Source organism: Cherax quadricarinatus, unplaced genomic scaffold, assembly GCF_038502225.1.
Source record: "Cherax quadricarinatus isolate ZL_2023a unplaced genomic scaffold, ASM3850222v1 Contig3450, whole genome shotgun sequence".
NCBI lineage: Eukaryota > Metazoa > Arthropoda > Malacostraca > Decapoda > Parastacidae > Cherax > Cherax quadricarinatus.
This window is the reverse complement of record NW_027198476.1, coordinates 17228-37260: the sequence shown is the minus strand read 5'-3', so window position 1 is coordinate 37260 and position 20033 is coordinate 17228. Positions and strand designations below refer to the sequence as shown.

Here is a 20033-nt window from a genome sequence, read left to right as displayed (position 1 = left end):
GTAGTAGGCAACTTCTTCAATTTCTTTCTCCCCTCCTCCGAACCAGTTTCCTCAGGTCTGGCCTCTTGCTGTTGAAGTTGATCTATCAGCTCATCAGTGGTTAGTTCTTCATTGTCCTCCTCCACCAACTCTTCCACATCATCCCCACTAACCTCCAACCCCAAGGACTTCCCCAATGCCACAATTGATTCCTCAACTGGCATACTCCTCTCAGGGTTAGCCTCAAATCCTTCAAAATCCCTTTTGTCTACACATTCTGGCCACAGTTTCTTCCAAGCAGAGTTCAAGGTCCTCTTAGTCACTCCCTCCCAAGCCTTACCTATAAGGTTTACACAATTGAGGATATTAAAGTGATCTCTCCAAAACTCTCTTAGTCAGTTGAGTTTCTGAGGTCACTACAAAGCACCTTTCAAACAGAGCTTTTGTGTACAGTTTTTTGAAGTTTGCAATAACCTGCTGGTCCATGGGCTGCAGGAGAGGAGTGGTATTAGGAGGCAAAAACTTCACCTTAATGAACTTCATGTCTCCATAAAGTCGCTCTGCCACGTCTGTAGGATGACCAGGGGCATTGTCTAACACCAGGAGGCACTTAAGGTCTAATTTCTTTTCAGTTAGGTAATCTTTCACATTGGGGGCAAATGCATGGTGTAACCAGTCATAGAAAAAGTCCCTAGTGACCCATGCCTTACTGTTTGCCCTCCACAGCACACACAAATTAGCCTTGAGGATATTCTTTTGTCTGAACGCTCTGGGAGTTTCTGAGTGATACACTAATAAAGGCTTCACTTTGCAATCACCAGTAGCATTGGAACACATCAACAGAGTAAGCCTGTCTTTCATAGGCTTATGTCCTGGGAGTGCCTTTTCCTCCTGAGTAATGTAGGTCCTGCTTGGCATTTTCTTCCAAAACAGGCCTGTTTCATCACAATTAAACACTTGTTCAGGTTTCAGTCCTTCACTTTCTATGTACTCCTTGAATTCCTGCACATATCTTTCAGCTGCTTTGTGGTCCGAACTGGCAGCCTCACCATGCCTTATCACACTATGTATGCCACTACGCTTCTTAAATCTCTCAAACCAACCTTTGCTGGCCTTAAATTCACTCACATCATCACTAGTTGCAGGCATTTTTTTAATTAAATCCTCATGCAACTTCCTAGCCTTTTCACTTATGATCACTTGAGAGATGCTATCTCCTGCTACCTGTTTTTCATTTATCCACACCAATAAGAGTCTCTCAACATCTTCCATCATTTGCGATCTCTGTTTCGAAAACACAGTTGAACCTTTGGCAAGAACAGCTTCCTTGATTGCCTTTTTGTTGCCCACAATAGTAGCGATGGTTGACTGGGGTTTATTATACAACCTGGCCAGCTCGGAGACACGCACTCCACTTTCATACTTATCAATGATCTCTTTCTTCATCTCTATAGTAATTCTCACCCTTATTCCTGTAGGGTTGGCACTAGAAGCTTTCTTGGGGCCCATGGTCACTTATTTTGCAGATAAAATCACCAAAAACACTGTAATAATACGAAATATTCCGATTGTATGCTTGGATGTTACCGCGGAGGCTGGCTGGTAAACAATGCCACCGGCGGAACATGTGAGGCTGGCTAAGGCCGCACATTAGACGCGTCTCGGACGAACAGCGTTGAGCGGGTTTTTTAGCGGTATGCGAGGCAAAATCTTAGCGATAAAACGTATCGGTATGCGGATTTAACGTTATGTAAGGCCAACGGTATGCTGGGGTCCACTGTACTGTGTTTGGATATACCACCTACATAGGGAAGTTACAAAGATTGGTGGATGAATTTGGGAGAGTATGTAAAAGAAGGAAATTAAAAGTGTACATAGGAAAGACCAAGGTGATGAGAGTAACAAAATACAGTGGGCCCCCGGTTAACGATATTTTTTCATTCCAGAAGTATGTTCAGGTGCCAGTACTGACCGAATTTGTTCCCATATGGAATATTGTGAAGTAGATTAGTCCATTTCATACCCCCAAATATACACGTACAAACGCACTTACATAAATACACTTACATAATTGGTCGCATTGGGAGGTGATCGTTAAGTGGGGGTCCACTGTATATAGGCAGTGAAAGATTGGATATTAGAGTGGACAGAGGGAGTATAAAGGAAGTAACTGTATTCAAATACTGTATTTGGGAGCAGACTTGACACAGATAGGTCTATGAATTATGAGGTGAACCACAGGATAGGTATGGGGAAAGAGATGGGTGGTACATTAAGGCATCTGTGGAGACAGATTTATCTTTGGAGGCTAAAAGAGGGAATTTACCAGAGTACAGAAGGGCCCTGCATATACGGCACCCTCTTTTCGGTGTTTCACATTTTCAGTGGCTTTCAGTTGAGCCATTGTTCATTATATTCAGTGCTTTTACCACTTTTCAGCCTTTTTGTACAATAGTTGCGTAAGGAAAGGGCAACCGGCACCATATTTTAAGGTAAGTATTGTAAGTACTATGCATATATTTTACTCTATTCTTTTTTATGCACTTAATACAAAGAAGCCCCACTTTGTAGTTCTTCATTTTACAACATTTCACTAATTCAGTGTTTTTTCAATTATGAATACCCATTCTTCATTTATTCATACTTCCTACAATAATTGTATTCACCACTCACTATAAGCTAAGGACAAAAATTTTTTAAGGTAAATAATGTGTGTACTGTATATGTATTTTTTAGGCCTAGCTATAATGCTCACTTAATATATGATAGTGTAAACATGTTACAGGTCTCCCTCCACTATGCTTGTGGTAGTTATATTTTCTAGGGGACTTGGTTTATAGAGTATTTTTGCTTAATTTTTTATGACAAAGGAACTCTTAAGTGATAATTATTCATTTCTGTAAAAAGTAGATGTGCAGTTCATTACTGTTAGTGAATAGTCATTAATTACTTATTTATATTAGTGTGCAGTATTCTATTACAGCATTGATTAAAGGTGACTATAATTCAGAGGGCTGAGGAGGGGTTGCTGAGATGGTTTGAGCATGTGGAGAGGATGGATTGTGATAAGATGATGAAGAGGGTGCATAAATCTGGGGTGGAAGGAAGGAGGGATAGTAGTCATCCCAAGAGCAGTTGGAGGGAAGGTGTAAAAGAGGCTTTGAGTTTTAGGGGTTTGGGAATCCAGCAGGCTTGTATAAATGCATTAGGAGTGAATGGAGACAAGTGGTTTTTAGTGGGTATACTGTTGGGGAGTGAGAAACTTAATATTTGTGAAAGGATTCAGGGAAACCAGTTAGTTGGATTTGAGTCCTAGAGGTGGAAGGGGCAATGCCTGCAATATGGAGGATGGGTGTGGATGTTGCAGTTAGAGGGTAATCTGAATTGTGATGTCAGCACACTTCTGGCAAGATAATGATTGATTGATTGATGGCTAATTCATTTCCTTCTCTGGCTCACCCAGAGGTGACCAGAGACATTTATTTGGTAATTGTAGACATTTATTTGGTAATTGCTTTTACAGGTATCATGGTGAGATATAACCTGAGTGATGACCTTCGAGATAATAAAACATCTAGTAAGGAGCCTTATTTGAATGAAGTGACTGACCAGAAGATTCTTAAAGCTGTGTTCAAGGATAAAAAGCTAAACAAGTTGTGGGTTAAGGCAGAAAGTTCTGGATTTACAGGTAATGGTTGAAAGATTTTGCAAGACTGCAGTTATGTTCTGCATTATCACATCTTTTCACAAGTTAAACTAGATACAAAGGTGTACTGCTGACTATTGAAGAAAAGACAGGCGCACAGCAAGCTTTTGTTATGAAAGTGTTTTACAGAGTTTGCAGTTGTCTTTTCTTCAGGGAGATTAAAAATTGTGTTTCAACAAGTTTTTTAATTTGCTTTAAGAATTATCAGTAAACCTTTAGGCTGTATGCTAACATTTATTAGGTGCTTGCACTGTTTCTAGAATTAAAGTTGTATAAATTTATACTAATTTTGAATATTTATATCAAAATAAATTTGCTTTCACAGAATTTTAAAAGTTAATTTCACATTTAAAAAAAAAATGTTCTCAATATGGTATTATTGTGAAGTTGTCAGGCACTAAATATGTAGAAAATTAAATGAGAAATGTAGTGGTTGCCTCAGGATGTCTGCAAAACACCTCATTGTTTTTAACCCCTATACATACATTGTAGGTAGTAGGTTGGTAGACAGCAACCGCCCAGGGAGGTACTACTGTCCTGCCAAGTGAGTGTAAAACGAAAGCCTGTAATTGTTTTACATGATGGTAGGATTGCTGGTGTCCTTTTTTCTGTCTCATGACCATGCAAGATTTCAGGTACGTCTTGCTACTTCTATTTACACTTGGGTCACACTACATACATGTACAAGCATATATATACATACCCCTCTGGGTTTTCTTCTATTTTCTTTCTAGTTCTTGTTCATGTTTATTTCCTCTTATCTCCATGGGGAAGTGGAACAGAATTCTTCCTCCGTAAGCCATGCGTGTTGTAAGAGGCGACTAAAATGCCGGGAGCAAGGGGCTAGTAACCTCTTCTCCTGTATATATTACTAAATTTGAAAGGAGAAGTTTCCATTTTTTCTTTTGGGCCACCCCGCCTCGGTGGGATACGGCCAGTGCGTTGAAAGAAAGAAGACATACTTTGACCATCATACTAGTACGCAGGTACCAAGATGTGTCTTAAGTGCTAGCATGCATAATTTTTCACACCTTCATTCATGCCATCTACCAAAATTTTTGACCTCGGGTCAACTGTTTGAGTCTCTATCAATCTCTTCATGCCTCTGAAAAAAATTCTAAGACCAGTTGGGTCTGTGCAGTGCATCATGGGTAAGTCTAGCTAGCATAAGTCAGTAATGAAAACTACCAATTGTTCCACCACCAGCTTCCTTACCAGCAAACAGGTGGGAAACTGGTAGGAAGATGCCTTATTGATTTCATATTTATTTCAGTTTCATGATACTAACAGTTTAATTCAGCCAAAAAGTACACTGTGTAAATACTTTCATCATTCAATACTTTCACCATCACTCATGCATAATCACTGTCTTTGCAAGGCACTCAGACACGACAGTTTAAAAGTCTCTCCTAACTGCCAATATCTCAAACTTCTCCTTTAAAGTGCAGGCATTGTACTTCTCACTTTCAGGACTCGAGTCCGGCTAACAATTATTGAAACAGTCGTTACATAAAATTTCCTTTTAAATATATGTTAGACAGTGGTCTTGATGGTATACAGGTGGTAGGGACATAGTAATCACTTCGTTAATATTTATTATTATTATTATCACACTGGCCGATTCCCACCAAGGCAGGGTGGCCCGAAAAAGAAAAACTTTCACCATCATTCACTCCATCACTGTCTTGCCAGAAGGGTGCTTTACACTACAGTTTTTAAACTGCAACATTAACACCCCCTCCTTCAGAGTGCAGGCACTGTACTTCCCATCTCCAGGACTCAAGTCCAGCCTGCCGGTTTCCCTGAACCCCTTCATAATTGTTACTTTGCTCACACTCCAACAGCACGTCAAGTATTAAAAACCATTTGTCTCCATTCACTCCTATCAAACACGCTCACGCATGCCTGCTGGAAGTCCAAGCCCCTCGCACACAAAACCTCCTTTACCCCCTCTCTCCAACCTTTCCTAGGCCGACCCCTACCCCGCCTTCCTTCCACTACAGACTGATACACTCTTGAAGTCATTCTGTTTCGCTCCATTCTCTCTACATGTCCGAACCACCTCAACAACCCTTCCTCAGCCCTCTGGACAACAGTTTTGGTAATCCCGCACCTCCTCCTAACTTCCAAACTATGAATTCTCTGCATTATATTCACACCACACATTGCCCTCAGACATGACATCTCCACTGCCTCCAGCCTTCTCCTCGCTGCAACATTCATCACCCATGCCTCACACCCATATAAGAGCGTTGGTAAAACTATACTCTCATACATTCCCCTCTTTGCCTCCAAGGACAAAGTTCTTTGTCTCCACAGACTCCTAAGTGCATCACTCACTCTTTTCCCCTCATCAATTCTATGATTCACCTCATCTTTCATAGACCCATCCGCTGACACGTCCACTCCCAAATATCTGAATACATTCACCTCCTCCATACTCTCTCCCTCCAATCTGATATTCAATCTTTCATCACCTAATCTTTTTGTTATCCTCATAACCTTACTCTTTCCTGTATTCACCTTTAATTTTCTTCTTTTGCACACCCTACCAAATTCATCCACCAATCTCTGCAACTTCTCTTCAGAATCTCCCAAGAGCACAGTGTCATCAGCAAAGAGCAGCTGTGACAACTCCCACTTTGTGTGTGATTCTTTATCTTTTAACTCCACGCCTCTTGCCAAGACCCTCGCATTTACTTCTCTTACAACCCCATCTATAAATATATTAAACAACCACGGTGACATCACACATCCTTGTCTAAGGCCTACTTTTACTGGGAAAAAATTTCCCTCTTTCCTACATACTCTAACTTGAGCCTCACTATCCTCGTAAAAACTCTTCACTGCTTTCAGTAACCTACCTCCTACACCATACACTTGCAACATCTGCCACATTGCCCCCCTATCCACCCTGTCATACGCCTTTTCCAAATCCATAAATGCCACAAAGACCTCTTTAGCCTTATCTAAATACTGTTCACTTATATGTTTCACTGTAAACACCTGGTCCACACACCCCCTACCTTTCCTAAAGCCTCCTTGTTCATCTGCTATCCTATTCTCCGTCTTACTCTTAATTCTTTCAATAATAACTCTACTATACACTTTACCAGGTATACTCAGCAGACTTATCCCCTTATAATTTTTGCACTCTCTTTTATCCCCTTTGCCTTTATACAAAGGAACTATGCATGCTCTCTGCCAATCCCTAGGTACCTTACCCTCTTCCATACATTTATTAAATAATTGCACCAACCACTCCAAAACTATATCCCCACCTGCTTTTAACATTTCTATCTTTATCCCATCAATTCCGGCTGCCTTACCCCCTTTCATTTTACCTACTGCCTCACGAACTTCCCCCACACTCACAACTGGCTCTTCCTCACTCCTACAAGATGTTATTCCTCCTTGTCCTATATACAAAATCACAGCTTCCCTATTTTCATCAACATTTAACAATTCCTCAAAATATTCCCTCCATCTTCCCAATACCTCTAACTCTCCATTTAATAACTCTCCTCTCCTATTTTTAACTGACAAATCCATTTGTTCTCTAGGCTTTCTTAACTTGTTAATCTCACTCCAAAACTTTTTCTTATTTTCAACAAAATTTGTTGATAACATCTCACCCACTCTCTCATTTGCTCTCTTTTTACATTGCTTCACCACTCTCTTAACCTCTCTCTTTTTCTCCATATACTCTTCCCTCCTTGCATCACTTCTACTTTCTAAAAACTTCTCATATGTTAACTTTTTCTCCCTTACCACTCTCTTTACATCATCATTCCACCAATCGCTTCTCTTCCCTCCCGCACCCACTTTCCTGTAACCACAAACTTCTGCTGAACACTCTAACACTACATTTTTAAACCTACCCCATACCTCTTCGACCCCATTGCCTATGCTCTCATTAGCCCATCTATCCTCCAATAGCTGTTTATATCTTACCCTAACTGCCTCCTCTTTTAGTTTATAAACCTTCACCTCTCTCTTCCCTGATACTTCTATTCTCCTTGTATCCCATCTACCTTTTACTCTCAGTGTAGCTACAACTAGAAAGTGATCTGATATATCTGTGGCCCCTCTATAAACATGTACATCTTGAAGTCTACTCAACAGTCTTTTATCTACCAATACATAATTCAACAAACTACTGTCATTTCGTCCTACATCATATCTTGTATACTTATTTATCATCTTTTTCTTAAAATATGTATTACCTATAACTAAACCCCTTTCTATACAAAGTTCAATCAAAGGGCTCCCATTATCATTTACACCTGGCACCCCAAACTTACCTACCACACCCTCTCTAAAAGTTTCTCCTACTTTAGCATTCAGGTCCCCTACTACAATTACTCTCTCACTTGGTTCAAAGGCCCCTATACATTCACTTAACATCTCCCAAAATCTCTCTCCTCTGCATTCCTCTCTTCTCCAGGTGCATATACGCTTATTATGACCCACTTCTCGCATCCAACCTTTACTTTAATCCACATAATTCTTGAATTTACACATTCATATTCTCTTTTCTCCTTCCATAACTGATCATTCAACATTATTGCTACCCCTTCCTTTGCTCTAACTCTCTCAGATACTCCAGATTTAATCCCATTTATTTCCCCCCACTGAAACTCCCCTACCCCCTTCAGCTTTGTTTCGCTTAGGGCCAGGACATCCAACTTCTTTTCATTCATAACATCAGCAATCATCTGTTTCTTGTCATCCGCACTACATCCACATCGTTAATATAACTCAAGATATTCCATCAAACCTAAATATAACAACATAGGATAGCCAGATAGTCAGTATGATTTATATATTTCCATATTTTTAAGACTGTTATATATCGAAAGAATTGTAATATCATAAGTATTTCTTGGGTATTGTGTTAAAAGACCAAAGCAGTAAAATGAAAATTGTACCAATTTATACTGTATATTCCAAGTGAAACAGTACTAGGCTATACATTTTTCCTTGTGTGAAGTACAGTACTAAAACACCTTGAAACACATCTGGTATATAAGAAACTAGTTTATATAGCGTTACACATGGAAAACAATAAAAAAAAGTGGAAACAAATAATTTGGCATTAATAAAATGGCTGGTAGGAATGTCATGACTGACAATGTCAGATTGTTTTGTCACTGTTGTTGGTGTTGGCACAGCTTGTGTATGGCCAGCAGTAACAGCCTGGTTGATCAGACCCTGATCCACCATGAGGCCTGGTCTCAGACTGGGCTGCGGGGGCATTAACCCCCGAAACCCTCTCCAAGTAAACAGCTGGTGCTGCTGTTGGTGCTGCCACAGCTGATGTCACAACTGGTGTTGGTGCTGCATGTATTTTTCAAATACCAGTGAAAAAAACAATAATGTCACAGTCACTGTCTTCCAACAGTATCATCCTATCTGGATGTATTACCATATGACAAGACAGAATCAGACCTGGTATGAATATTCTGCATCACCATCACTTGATTTGGCACCAGTAGACCCCTTTCTGTCTTCAAGAAGGCACTGGACAGGCACCTAAAGTCAGTACCTGACCAGCTGGGCTGTGGTTCGTACGCCAGTTTGCATGCAGCCAGTGGTAACAGCCTGGTTGATCAGACCCTGATTCACCATGAGGCCTGGTTTCAACCCGGGCTGTGAGGGTGTTGATCCCTGAAACCCTCTCCAGGTATACAGTGGCCCCTTGAATTATATTTTTTTTTTATTAACACATTGGCAGATTCCCACCAAGGCAGGGTGGCCCAAAAATGAAAAGCTTTCATCATCATTCACTCCATCACTGTCTTCCCAGAGGGGTGCTTTACACTAGAGTTTATAAAACTGCAACATTTACACTCCTCCTTCAGAGTGTACTTCCCATCTCCAGGACTTGAGTCCAGCCTGCCGGTTTCCCTGAATCCCTCCATAAATGTTACTTTGCTCACACTCCAACAGCAGGTCAAGTAGTAAAAACCATTTGTCTCCATTCACTCCTATAAAATACGCTCACACGTGCTTGCTGGAAGTCCAAGCCCCTCGCACACAAAACTTCCTTTACCCCCTCCCTCCAACCATTCCTAGGCCGACCCCTACCCCACCTTCCCTCCACTGCAGATTTATACACTCTTGAAATCATTCTGTTTTGTTCCATTCTCTCTACATGTCTGAACCACCTCAACAACCCTTCCTCAGCCCTCTGGACAGCAGTTTTGGCAATCCCACACCTCCTCTTAACTTCCAAACTATGAATTATCTGCATTTTATTCACACCACACATTGCCCTCAGACATGACATCACTGCCTCCAGCCTTCTCCTCACTGCAATGTTTATCACCCATGCTTCACACCCAGATAAAAGCATTGGTAAAACTATACTCTCATACATTCCTTCTTTGTTTCCAAGGACAAAAGTTCTTTGTCTCCACAGACTCCTAAGCGCACCGCTCACCCTTTTCCTCTCGTCAATTCTGTGATTCACTTCATCTTTCATAGACCCATCTGCTGACATGTCTACTCCCAAATATCTGAATACATTCACCTCCTCCATACTCTCTCCCTCCAATCTGATATCCAGTCTTTTGTCACACAATCTTTTTGTTATCCTCATAAACTTACTCTTTCCTATATTCACTTTTATTTTTCTTCTTTTTCATACCCTACCAAATTCATCCACCAACCTCTGCAGCTTCTCTTCAGAATCTCCCAAGAGCACAGTGCCATCAGCAAAGAGCAACTGTGACAACTCTCACTTCGTGTTTGGTTCTTTATCTTGACTCCACACCTCTTGCCAAGACCCTCGCATTCACTTCTCTTACAACCCCATTTGTAAATATATTGAACAACCATGGTGACATCACACATCCGTGTCTAAGGCCTATTTTTACTGGGAAATAATCTCCCGCTTTCCTACATACTCTAACCTGAGCCTCACTCTCCTCATAAAAACTCTTCACTGCTTTCAGTAACCTACCTCCTATACCATACACCTGCAACATCTGCCACATTGCCCCCCTATCCACCCTGTCATACACCTTTTCCAAATCCAGAGAATGTATCTTGCCTCCAAACTATTGTAACTCAAACCCCAGAGTACATTCTTTTATGGTAATTTGTTCCAAAATCCCAGAAATGCAACTCATACTGTGCCTTGGATGTGCATGCTCGTGGATATATCTTGCAGGCACTGTATATCTCGTCTGCTCACTCATCCATGATAACAGTCTTTCCATCTCAGATAATTTATCTGCCTTTTTTCACTAGCTTATATTTGTCAGCCATTTTAACCCTTAAACTGTCCAAACATAGATATACTTTTGCTCGTGTAGCGCTCCGAATGTAGATCAACGTTTTATTTTTCATTCCTTCAAATTTAGCACAATAGGCTTGAGTCACCTAGACATGAAAGAATGGGTCTGTGCACTCAGTGTGCGCAGTATTAAAATAATCTGAAAGCACTTAGTACCTTGTTGGAGCACCAGTTCAGTTGAGCACCAGCTAGAGCAAATAGCATGGCAAACACCAGGGATTCACTAATGCCATGTCGCACTAACACTCCCATTTTAAGAGGAAAGTAAAAATAGGTTAGATAAATATATGAGTGAGTGTGGGTGGGTGTGAGCTGGACCTGACTAGCTTGTGCTACCAGGTCTGATGTCATTCTCCTTCCTTCAGTGGATGTGACCTGACTAGGTAGGTCATTGGTCTAAGTTGGGGAGGACGGGGTGACATGGACCTGCCTTGCATGGGCCAGTAGGCCTGCTGCAGCATTCCTTCTTTCTTATGTTCTCTTGTATTTGGCAGGCTGGTCGACTGGCTGGCTGGCTGGCTTGCTTTGGCTGTCTCTGGCTGTCTCTGTCTATAACTTTATCTGTATATATCTATATCTCTGTATCCCTGTCTCACATGTCCACATAAGTACAGTTATTATACATAGTGTAAATTACTTGAGTCCTGGAAATGGGAAGTACAATGCCTGCACTTTAAAGGAGGGGTTTTGGGATATTGGCAGTTTGGAGGGATATGTTGTGTATCTTTATATGTATATGCTTCTAAACTGTTGTATTCTGAGCACCTCTGCAAAAACAGTGATTATGTGTGAGTGTGGTGAAAGTGTTGAATGATGATGAAAGCATTTTCTTTTTGGGGATTTTCTTTCTTTTTTGGGTCACCCTTCCTCGGTGGGAGACTGCCGACTTGTTGAAAAAAAAAAAATTACCTAGGATAACCCAAAAATTCCAGGCGAAGATAATCATAGATAGATACAGACAGACAGATAGACAGACAGACAGACAGACAGACAGACAAACATGTTTGTGTGTTTCAGTGAAAACAAATAAAGCCAGGGTTCTCCCGAGTGCCCATTTATCAAATGTCACTGGGCTGTCAACAGTTGTCATAACACCATTCTTCAAGGAGTTTCATATACGTATACTCCAGGCAAACAGAAAGACAGATAAGCAGAGACAGGCAGACAAAGACAGATACAGACAGACATACAGATAGACAGACAGATATGTTTGTGTGTAACTGTGATAAATACAGCGAGGGTTAGCTAAATACATGAGTGAGTGTGGGTGGGTGTGAGTTGGACCTGACTAGCTTGTGCTACTAGGTCTGATGTGCTTCTTCCTTCAGTGGATGTGACCTGACTAGGTGGGTCATATGTATTCGGCAGGCTGGCTGGATGGTCGGCTGGCCGGCTGGCTGGCTGGCTTTGGCTGTCTCTGTCTATATCTCTGTATCTGTTTATATCTCTGTCTATCTGTCTCTCTCTCTCTCACATGCACGCACAAGTACAGTTATTATACATAGTGAAAATTACCTAGGATAACCCAAAAATTCCAGGCAAAGATAGATAGACAGACACAGACAAAAATGTTTGTGTATATCAGTGAAAACAAATAAAGCCAGGATTCTCTGAGCGCCCATTTATCAAATGTCACTGGGCTGTCAATAGTTGTCATAACACCATTCTTCAAGGAGTTTCCTATACATATACCCCAGGCAGACAGAAAGACAGATAAGCAGAGACAGGCAGACAGAGACAGAAAGGCAGATAGACAGAGAGATGAGACATGTTTGTGTGTAACAGTGATAACAAATACTGCGAGGGTTAGCTGGAGCAGTGGGCATTTATCAGATGTCACTGGGCTATCAACAGTATAGGGATGCCTTTCATAACACCATGCTTCAAGGTATATGCCAGGGTATCTAAAACATTGCTGGGACCTATAAATACTTTGTATATATTTCTAGACAATAGTAAATAACCCAGGCAGGTGTAAATGTTCACCTGTCAATGTGATTGTGACTATTTGAGTACTATTTCAGTACTTAATATTAGTGTCAGAACAAAGATTGGCTATGAAATCACAAGAACTATTATAAATTGTAATTATCAGTGGATGGATTTATGAAGGATGAGGTTAATCATAGAATTAATGAAGGAAAAAAGGCAAGTGGTGCGTTTATTATATGTGGAGACAAAAAACGTTATCTATGGAGGCAAAAAAGGGAATGTATGAAAGTTTAGTAGTACCAACACTCTTATATGGGTGTGAAGCTTGGGTTGTAAATGCTGCAGCGAGGAGGCGGTTGGAGGCAGTGGAGATGTCTTGTTTAAGGGCAACGTGTGGTGTGAATATTATGCAGAAAATTCGGAGTGTGGAAATTAGGAGAAGGTGTGGAGTTAATAAAAGTATTAGTCAGAGGGCTGAAGAGGGGTTGTTGAGGTGGTTTGATCATTTAGAGAGAACAGATCAAAGTAGAATGACATGGAGAGCATATAAATCTGTAGGAGAAGGAAGGCGGGGTAGGGGTCGTTCTCGAAAAGGTTGGAGGGAGGGGGTAAAGGAGGTTTTGTGGGTGAAGGGCTTGGACTTCCAGCAAGCGTGCATGAGTGTGTTAGATAGGAGTGAATGGAGACGAATGGTATTTGGGACCTGACGAGCTGTTGAAGTGTGAGCAGGGTAATATTTAGTGAAGGGCTTCAGGGAAACCGGTTATTTTTATATAGCCGGACTTGAGTCCTGGAAATGGGAAGTACAGTGCCTGCACTCTAAAGGTGGGGTTTGGGATATTAGCAGTTTGGAGGGATATGTTGTGTATCTTTATATGTATATGCTTCTAAACTGTTGTATTCTGAGCACCTCTGCGAAAACAGTGATTGTGTGAGTGAGGTGAAAGTGTTGAATGATGATGAAAGTATTTTCTTTTCGGGGATTTTCTTTCTTTTTTGGGTCACCCTACCTCGATGGGAGACGGCCGACTTGTTGGAAAAAAAAAAAGTATATCGGCAACACTTCTGCAAGCCTCAGGAGTTGATGTTGCCGTCATGTGAGCATCCAGAGCCAAGTTCACGGTCTTATATCTCGGTAAGTACTGACCCAAAAATTTAGAAAAATGTGATTTTCATTTAAAAAAAAAAAAATTATTTTTCAAAATATTTGGAGCGCCACGCAAGTGAACGTAGATCTACATTTGGACAGTTTAAGGGTTAATATTCTTTATTATTTCTATCTGCTTGATAATAGCAGAGATGGATGATTGTGGAAAGCCATACTCGTACACTAATTTTTTGCCTTTTAGGGGTATGCACTAATTTCTGTGCATTTTAGGAGGTATGATGACTTGGTAATGCAAAAGATGGTGTAATTATGATACAAGTGGAATTATGAAGGGTAAATATATACCTGGAAAATATTTGAGGTCCTTGTCCCAAATCTGCATACTTCCATAGCATATTGATGTGAGATATATGGGAGGAAGTGCAAAATAAACCCAGCGAAACAGATGTGCATAGGGCACAATAAGGGAACACTTTATCAATATCCGTGGCCCCAGACTATTCAGCATCTTGCCAGAAGATATCAGAAACACTGCTTGGACAACTATAGAAGTCTTCAAGAGGAAACTGGACAAGTATTTTCACTAGGTTCCAGATCAACCAGGCTGTGATGGATATGTGTGGTCAGTGGGCCACCAACACCAAGCAGCCTGGTTGAGCAGACAAGCACTAGACAAACCTGGCCCATGGCCGGGCTCCAGGAGTAGAAAAACTCAGAACTCATCGAGGGTATATCAGAGTTATTGTGGGAAAGTCGTGATACCTTCAAACAAGGATAAACAAATAAATTTTAGTACAAACTCTGCTATTGGCTGGGATGCTAAAATAGAGACATTCAACCCTCATTGCTGATTGACTGCTAAGCCACCCTTACAGACTTCCACTCCAGTTGGCTCAGAAACTCTCCAAGAGGCAAACTACCGTATCACTAGTTGGCTAAGGCCCACCCACACAAGAACAAGAGTCTCCTATTGGCTTAAATGCTTCCTAAAAGGCAAGCTACCAAATGACTGGTTGGCCAAGGCCCACCCAAGCGTGCTGACCATAATAATACAGTAATGTAATAATAGTATTTTTTTTTCAACGCCAGCAGTCTCCCATCAAGACAGGATAACCCAAAGAAGATGAAAGGAAAGTTTTTGTGCATTTTAATTTTAGTAATTTATACAGGAGAAGGGATTACTAGCCCCTTGCTCCTGGCATTTTAGCCACCCCTTTCGACATGCATGGCTTAAGAAGGAAAGATTCTTTCAACTCTGTCAAGGGAGGTGTGAGTGGATGCACTCGGCTGTATGGCTGGGAATAATAATAATCTTTATTTCTACAGGTACATGATATAACTATTAGACCTAACTGACATCATTGGCATACTACTGTACATAGATATCCCCTGGTTATGCAGAGCATTTTGGAAAATTATGTTCATCTTGTTTCTCAGGATGCAACCTACAACAGTCACACCATTGTGCTACACATATTGTATCTCCAATTTTTAATCACAACTCTAAGCAAAATTTCACCGAGGGTAAATCATAACTTCAGGTCGTAGCAACTCCAGCCCATCGTAATTTCAGTGACCACTGTACTGTCTTCAGTGTCATCCCCAAAGGTTGATGACACTGCCATATCTTGTTGCAGTGGCACTTCTGTCAGTCCTGGCTGGATTACCATTGCTGTCCTCTTCAAAACCTGAAAGACCCTCCTCTTATCACATTCCTCAATGTGACAGAGGTATTTCTCGTATTTCACTCTCGAGAAAGGTTGGTGTGTCAGTCTACCATTGTGAGCCTATGTTTAGTGGGTGATATTACCCATGATGCCCTGTACATACCCATGTGGCCTGGATTTTTTTCTTGGGAGGCATGAGGTAGCTTTCATTTCTTTCAACAAACCGGCCATATCCCACCGAGGCAGGGTCGCCCAAAAAGAAAAAGGAAAGTTTCTCTTTTTAAATTTAGTAATTTATACAGGAAAAAGGGTTACAAGCCCCTTGCTCCTGGCATTACGAGGTAGCTACTGACCCAAAAGACACAGCTAAGTCCAAAATGGCAGCATGTGGCAAATTTGAAACCTAGAAAAATTATGCATATACATGTAGTGTCATTTGCATTCTAGTACAATGGAACCTGAGTATTTGTGCATGCCTATGTTCATAGAACTTGATATTTGCCTAATTTTTTTGAGAAAAATTTGACTCGGTATTCAGACGTTACCCTGATATTTGACCTAAAATAAACGGTTCATCTGGACAAAGTCCAGCGAAAACAAAGCATCACGTGCTCAGTCTCTTATCACCTTTCATTCGTTGAGCATCGTTCATACAAGCTCCATGAAACTTTTTGGTATTTCATTGTTATTTTGTGGTATTTTTTAAATATTTTCATTGAAAATAAGTACAGGTCTCCCTCAACATTCGCGAGGGTTAGGGGATCAAGAGCCTCGCGAATGTTGAAAAACCGTGAATGTTTGGTGCCCCAATATATTGTAGGGAAATATATTACAATACTGCTTCCTTAACTTGTTGAACCATGAATAATCATAAAATACATAAAAACGTCGTAAATTGTACTAAATATATACATGTTATGCTTTAATAACGTATGTTATTTAATAAGATGTATGTTAATAACATGTATGTTATTAAATACCACTGCCTCCACCAATGCCTCCACCACTGCGAGTCCCTACTACCCTCCCTCCGACCCCCGCAACTGGCAGCCAGCCCTCCCACCACTCAGTGTGGTGAGTGTTTTGTTTGTTCATTATTTACTATTAAACTACAGAATAATGTAAACCCATTCATGACTGCATTTTGGAATGGCTATTAGGAAAGGTATTAGACGGTGACATCATGTGTTTACTCTTGAACACAGCAAAGAATCGAACATTTCTGCTATTGCTAATAATAACAATAGTAATAATAATAATAATAATAATAATAATAATAAATACGATATAATTGAAGAAGGAAATTGTACAAAAATGCGAGGGAGTGGTTGACACATCCTCAGTGTGACTTTGTTTATGGTGGAGTGAACATTAGTCTCCCTGCTCTTCCAAACATTTCACAATAATTCAGCGGTTGAGGCAGTGGTATTTAATAACATATATGTTATAAGTACAATGTCTGCACTCTGAAGGAGGGGTGTTAATGTTGCAGTTTAAGAACTGTAGTGTAAAGCACCCTTCTGGCAAGACAGTGATGGAGTGAATGATGGTGAAAGTTTTTCTTTTTCGGGCCACCCTGCCTTGGTGGGAATCGGCCAGTGTGATAATAAAAATAAAAATAAAATGTTACAAATACTAATAGTACATGTTATTATTAATAACATTTATTATTATTAACATGTATGTTATTAACCCTTTGAGGGTCGACAGGCCCTCTCCGAAACTCGTTCTCAGGGTCGGCCAAATTTAAAAAAAAAAAAAAAATTATTTTCTCTTATGAAAAGATAGAGAATCTTTTCCCGATCATAAAGACACCAAAAGTTTGAAATTTGATAGAAAACTTACGGAATTATGCTCTCGCAAAGTTAGCGGTCTCGGCGATGTTTACGCATCGGCGATTTTGCCCACTTTGAGCCCCATTTTCGGCCAATTTCACTGTACTAGTCGACAAAAAACATGAATATTTCGCTAGAACTCCATTTTTTTTATCGAATGGGTGCAAGAAACCACCCATTTATGAAATTCAACTATCTAGTACAGTGGTCAGAATTTAGCAATTTTGCCAATTTCACACAAATTTCAAAAGATGCCAATTTCCGAATAGGGTCCAGAATAAACAAGAAAGACATTCCTGGCACTAAAATGACATTTCCTCTAGTCATTAGTCACGTCTCAAGGCCCCTCTTATATTCTTTTGCTTTCCACTTTGAATTTTTATTTTCACAAAAAATATAAGATTTACTGTTATGCAGACTACTGAATTAGTGTAAAAAATGGTATAAATAATATTGGTGCACTTGTGAAAGAATATTAGACTCACCAGTTGACGTGTATTGCACGCTTGGCACGATTTGTTTACTTTTGAAGTTTGGTAAAAATCGAACATTTCTGCTACTTTGAGCTCAATTTCAAGGCACCTTTCATTGTAAAACCAGTCAAAATCATCTCAATTTCTGTAATATGTCTTCCATTCTATAAAATGAGACCAAGAAAACTAGAATACAACAATAAATACCATACGAAAATACACTGCAAAGTCGCTGATTTATTAAAAAAAAATGGTCAAAGTTTTTTTTTTCTCATTATGCACTGTGTGCTGCAGGATTTTTTTTAGACTGTGCACACTGACCACATAGACCCATTCTTTCATATGAAGGCCTACCAGCTTTCTCCCACTAGATTTGAGGCCGCTAGAATTTATGAGTACTAGTACGTCAAAAACCCCTACGCGTAAGACGTACTAGTACGACCAAAACCCTCAAAGGGTTAAATACCATTGCCTCAATCACTGCCTCTACCACTCCAGTCACACTCAATCTACAAGCACCAAACACAATGAATTATTGTGAAATATTTGGAGGAGCAGGGAGACTAATGTTCACTCCAGCATAAACAAAGTCACACTGACGATGTGTCAACCACTCCCTCGTATTTTTGTACAATTTCCTTCTTCAATTATATCATATTTATTATTATTATTATTATTATTATTATTATTATTATTATTACTATTGTTATTATTAGCTGTAGCAGAAATGTTTAATTCTTTGCAGTGTTCAAGAGTAAACACATGATGTCACCGTCTAATACCTGTCCGAATAGCCATTCCAATATGCAGTCATGAATGGGTTTACATTATTTATACTGTAGTTTAATAGCAAATAATGAACAAACAAAACACTCGCCACACTGAATGGTGGGAGGGCTGGCTGCCAGTTGCGGGGGTCGGAGGGAGGGTAGTAGGGACTCGCAGGTGGCAGGAAACTTAAATATGATTTGGCGGCTGGGAATTTGGTGGCTGGGAATTTGGCGGTTGGGAATTCATGAATGTGTGAAGCCCGTGAAAGTTGAAAACGTGAATGTTGAGGGAGACCTGTAATCATGGCCCCCAAAAAGAGTAGTGATCCAAACAAGCCTGGAGAAATAGATGGCAAGTAACATTTGCACCTGAGAAAACGCAAATGATGATCGTCTCTAGGCACCATGATGGTAATGCTGGTGCAGTAGTAAGGATGAATGGGAGGGTGTTGGCACCTGGAGAAGAAGTTGATATCCTTGGGGTGAAATTTCACTCCAAACTAACCATGAAGAACCATGTTGTAAATCTAGCAAACAAGGCAGCCAGGAAGCTTACAGCACCTCGCCGTAGCTTGCATCTACTTGACAGTAGGGGTTGCAAAATTCTGTATGAGGCACAAGTACACTCACACCTTGAGTATGCCCCACTTTCTTGGTCTGCCTGCCCCCCCTCTCATCTGTGACTGCTTGACAGAGTGGAGAACAGAGCAAGACATCTCATCTCTTGCCTGGACCCATCCTGGATAGATCTGTCATTTCAGCAGAGCCTTCAGCACAGGAGGGATGTGGGTGGCCTTACTGTTATGTACAAGGCCAATATTGTCAAAGTACCACACTTGGATCCACTTCGAGACAGAGTGAAACAAGCTTTTATGCCACAAGACGGGCAGAAAGCATTAACTTCACTCTGGCTGTACCCTTCTCCAGAACATCACTCCATCTGAGATCATATATACCCAGGATGACTCGAGTATGGAACACATTCGTACAGCATAATGATGTCAACAAGATAAAGTCAGCTGATCAAATGAAAATGCTGGCCCACAGATGGCTCCAACTTCATCCTGTTCCCTACTTGTATGTCTCATAACAATAAAAATACTTTCGAATGAGCTGATGTAGGTAACAGCTCTTAGCTTGCCAATAAAGTTAGGAATCCTTAACCTGTAAATAGCTTGTCAATAACGCTAGGGATCCTTAACCTTGTCAAACCCTGTGTAAAAAAAAAAAAAAAAAAAAAAAAAAAAGCAGTGAGAACAA

At 40.5% G+C, this 20033-nt stretch overlaps 1 protein-coding gene across 1 annotated transcript in view; it reads left to right on the top strand.

The window, feature by feature from the left end:
- The first annotated feature begins 3314 nt into the window (after positions 1-3314).
- LOC138852025 (alpha-2-macroglobulin receptor-associated protein-like) overlaps positions 3315-20033 on the top strand; it is a 32176-nt gene continuing 15457 nt past the window's right edge. The window contains exon 1 of the mRNA XM_070081639.1: positions 3315-3667. Within this exon, the coding sequence (XP_069937740.1) occupies positions 3409-3667 (259 nt within the window). The 5' untranslated portion in view covers positions 3315-3408. The remainder of the gene's footprint in view (positions 3668-20033) is intronic.